General features: G+C 39.0%; 1 protein-coding gene across 1 annotated transcript in view; it reads right to left on the minus strand.

The window, feature by feature from the left end:
- Positions 1 to 3,591, minus strand: part of LOC119412260 (A disintegrin and metalloproteinase with thrombospondin motifs 9-like) — a 63,757-nt gene that overhangs the window by 23,873 nt on the left and 36,293 nt on the right. Inside the window, exon 26 of the mRNA XM_037679245.1 lies at positions 1,662 to 1,910. Coding sequence (XP_037535173.1) covers positions 1,662 to 1,910 — 249 coding nt within the window. The remainder of the gene's footprint in view (positions 1 to 1,661; positions 1,911 to 3,591) is intronic.

The raw sequence follows: 3,591 nt of genomic DNA on the forward strand, positions 1-3,591 counted from the left end.
ATATATACACATATATATATACACATATATATACATACATACATATATATATATATACACATATATATACATACATATATATATATATATATATATACACATATATACATACATATACATATATATACATACATATACATATATATATACATACATATACATATATATATACATATATATATATATATATACATATATATATATATACACATATATATATACACATATATATATATACATACATATACATACATATATATATATATATATATATATATATATACATATAATCAGTAGTCAGCAGAAATGACTCAGAGTAATATCAGTTCTCTCAGGGTAGAAGAACTGATGGCTCGTCTGATTTAGGACAGTTAAAAGGCAGATTTTAATTCAAGTTTCTTTATTGTCATTCTCATCACATGTGGTACATGAGGTGGAACGAAACTGTGTACTCAAGGTCCCAGTTACATCCCAAAACAGCAAAAATAAACAGTATAGAAAGAAACAGAATATACGGATCTAAGCTATACACTAGACATAGGATAAAGAAACGCTAAATGATACGCTAAAATATCTAAATATACGCTAAACACATGTAATAATATAATAAAAAACATAATGTAAAACAATATGGTATATTAAACAGCAGCCCGAACATGAGTCTGTAGTGAGTATAGTTTATAGATAGTGTATAGTGTGTATAGTGTGTATAGTGTAGTTGGTATGAATGAATGCAGCAGCATGAGAGCAGTTCTGAAACAGTTTTAAAATCTCATCATGGTTCCTGCAAAGAAACCTCGATGCCGCTATCAGTTTTTATTACGTAGACGTCTTTGGGTGCTTGACGACAGCGTCTCCTGCAGTCTGATAACACTTGTGTAATGACTGTGTAAAGTGTAATTCAAAGCAGAACACATTGAGTGTTGCCAGAGAAATGACTATCTGATAGAAAATAAGGAGGCTCAAAAGTAATAAAATAACTTGGTATTTACTTCAAATAACTACATACAGTACTTCTGTGTAAATGAACATCTAATGCAAAAGTGGTGTCAGTATAAATGCCTTTAAAATCCTTTTTGTACAAACCGTGATGAAACTGTTGAGAATAAAGTTGTTTACTATGTCGGTACCTGCTTTGACTCTGGCTCTGTTCAAATTAACCCTTCGCCTGACTTTTCAAAGTAATAATTTTCAGTTTTCTGCCACAGGTAAGATACTGACAATTGATAAAAACTCCAGACAAGATATTGCTATAGATAAAATATCGACATTTGGTAAAATTATTGCTTCAAAATATTTGAGCTCTCGCTTTAAAGTAGGAGTCCAATAATTGTATTGTAAGCTTTATGGATAGTTTCCAAAATGTTTATTTGAGCTTTGGCTGCTTTTTTGTTAATTTTAAGTTCAGTTTGTTAAAGTTTTTATCCCAAGTGTTACAATTTAGTATTTAGATTAGTTCCTAAAACATCATCCTTCATGTATTTATGTGAGAAATGTATTTCCATGTTGTATCAAAATAAATAGATAAATCCACAAGACTAAATCTGGTGCAATCCAAACTAGTTTCTATTAAACTTTTAAATGGACTTAAAGGGGACATAAAATACAAAGCTTGCTGAACAAGTGATGAAAACATAATGTTTGTGTACGAGAAGTCTCACCGCGCCCCAGGGTCCGGTACGCCATTGGTGGGACTGGCTGTGCAGCAGGTTGTTTCTGGCGCTGGTGTCTGGTGAAGACGGTGAAGGCCGGGACTCACTGGAGCTGGACGGGCACTGAGACATAGCACAGTCCTGCTCTGTGGCAGGACGATCGTCTGGGTCACATTCACTGGCGTTCACTTCCTGTTCACTGAAGTTAAGGCATAGCACCTGCCGCGTCGTCTTTCCCTGCCCACAACTCACAGAGCACTAAAAACAAAAAATGTGGGGAGTGAGGGAGGAAATGATATCCACAAAGGAACATCTTTTGTTAATTCACATGCTAAAAAAAAAACATTTCATCTGCTTGTGATCACAGATGAAAGAGGACAATGAGACATAGAAATGATTTTAAATTAAACATTTTATTTATTTATTTATTAGGGGCAGCATGTTGGAACAGGGGGCAGCACGGTGGCACAACTGGTAGAGCTGCTGCCTCTCGGCGAGCAGGTCCCTGGTTCAAACCCCGGTCCAGGGGCCTTTCTGGGTGGAGTTTGCATGTTCTCTCCGTACATGCGTGGGTTTTCTCCGGGTACTCCGGTTTCCTCCCACAGTCCAAAAACATGCATGTTAGGCTGATTGGTAACTCTAAATTGTCCCTAGGTGTGAGTGAGAGAGTGAATGGTTGTTTGTCTCGTTTGTCTCTATGTGTCTCTGTGATGGACTTGCGACCCGTCCAGGGTGTACCCCGCCCCTCACACAGTGATTGCTGGACATAGGCACCAGCGACCCCCGTGACCCAAAATGGAATAAGCGGGTAAAGAAAATGGATGGATGGATGGATGGATGTTGGAACAGTTGGTAACGCTGCCACCTCTCAAAGAGAAGGTTGTTAGATCTAATCCTGGCTGGGGGTCTTTCTGGGTGGAGTTTGCATGTTCTCTCCGTACATGCGTGGGTTTTCTCCGGGTACTCCGGTTTCCTCCCACAGACCAAAAACACACATGTTACACTGATTGGTAACTCTAAATTGTTTCTAAGTGTGAGTGAGAGAGTGAATTGTTGTTTGTATCGTTTGTCTTTATGTGTCCCTGTGATGGACTGGAGACATGTCCAGGTGTCCCCCACCTCTCACACAGTGACTGCTGGACATGGGCATCAGTGATCCCCATGACCCCAAAAAGGAAGACGCGAGTAAAAATGATGGATGGAATCAATTAAAATATATACATACACGTATGTATATATATATATATATATATATATATGTTCGTAAGTGTGTTGTTTGTGGAAAAACAGGTCTAACTTTGGCCTTACGATGAACTATTTCCTTTCAGGAGGTCATTGAGGATCTTTGGCTTGATGTAACGTGGATGTGCGTGGGAAGAATGTGCGTGTGTGTGGGTGTGTGTGTGTCTGCGTGCTGTGTATGGTGACCAGACTTGCAGTCTAACTGTATTGTATCGCTAGGACTCTGATGAGAAACATCTGTAAACAAGATTGAGGCCCCTCTGCAGCCTCCTGCATCTCCCAGCTCCAAAAACGTGCGCCTCACCCCCCGTTCCTCTTTCTCTTACATGCAAACGAGCGAGTGCATTTTCTTTTTCCAGGATACATTGTAGGGACCAATTATGAAAAAAAATCCTACATTGTGGGGACCAACTGCTTCTTGTGGTGATCAAAGCCTGGTCCTGATAAAGATAATTCTTGTTGGGGAGCTAGGTTTAGGACTAATGTGTGAATTGCGGATGTGTTAGGGTTATGTACTAGCAATGGTTAAGTTAAGGGTAAGGGTCAGGGTTAGGCTATAGAAATGAATGAAAAATGAATGGAAGTTAATGCAATGTCCCCACAAAGTTAGAGTTACGAGAACGTGCATGTGCACGCACCCCTCCCCCTCAACACACACACACACACACACACACACACACACACACACACACACACA

The sequence above is a fragment of the Nematolebias whitei genome, chromosome 7, assembly GCF_014905685.2.
Source record: "Nematolebias whitei isolate Nwh7 chromosome 7, NemWhi1, whole genome shotgun sequence".
In the NCBI taxonomy this organism is placed as follows: domain Eukaryota; kingdom Metazoa; phylum Chordata; class Actinopteri; order Cyprinodontiformes; family Rivulidae; genus Nematolebias; species Nematolebias whitei.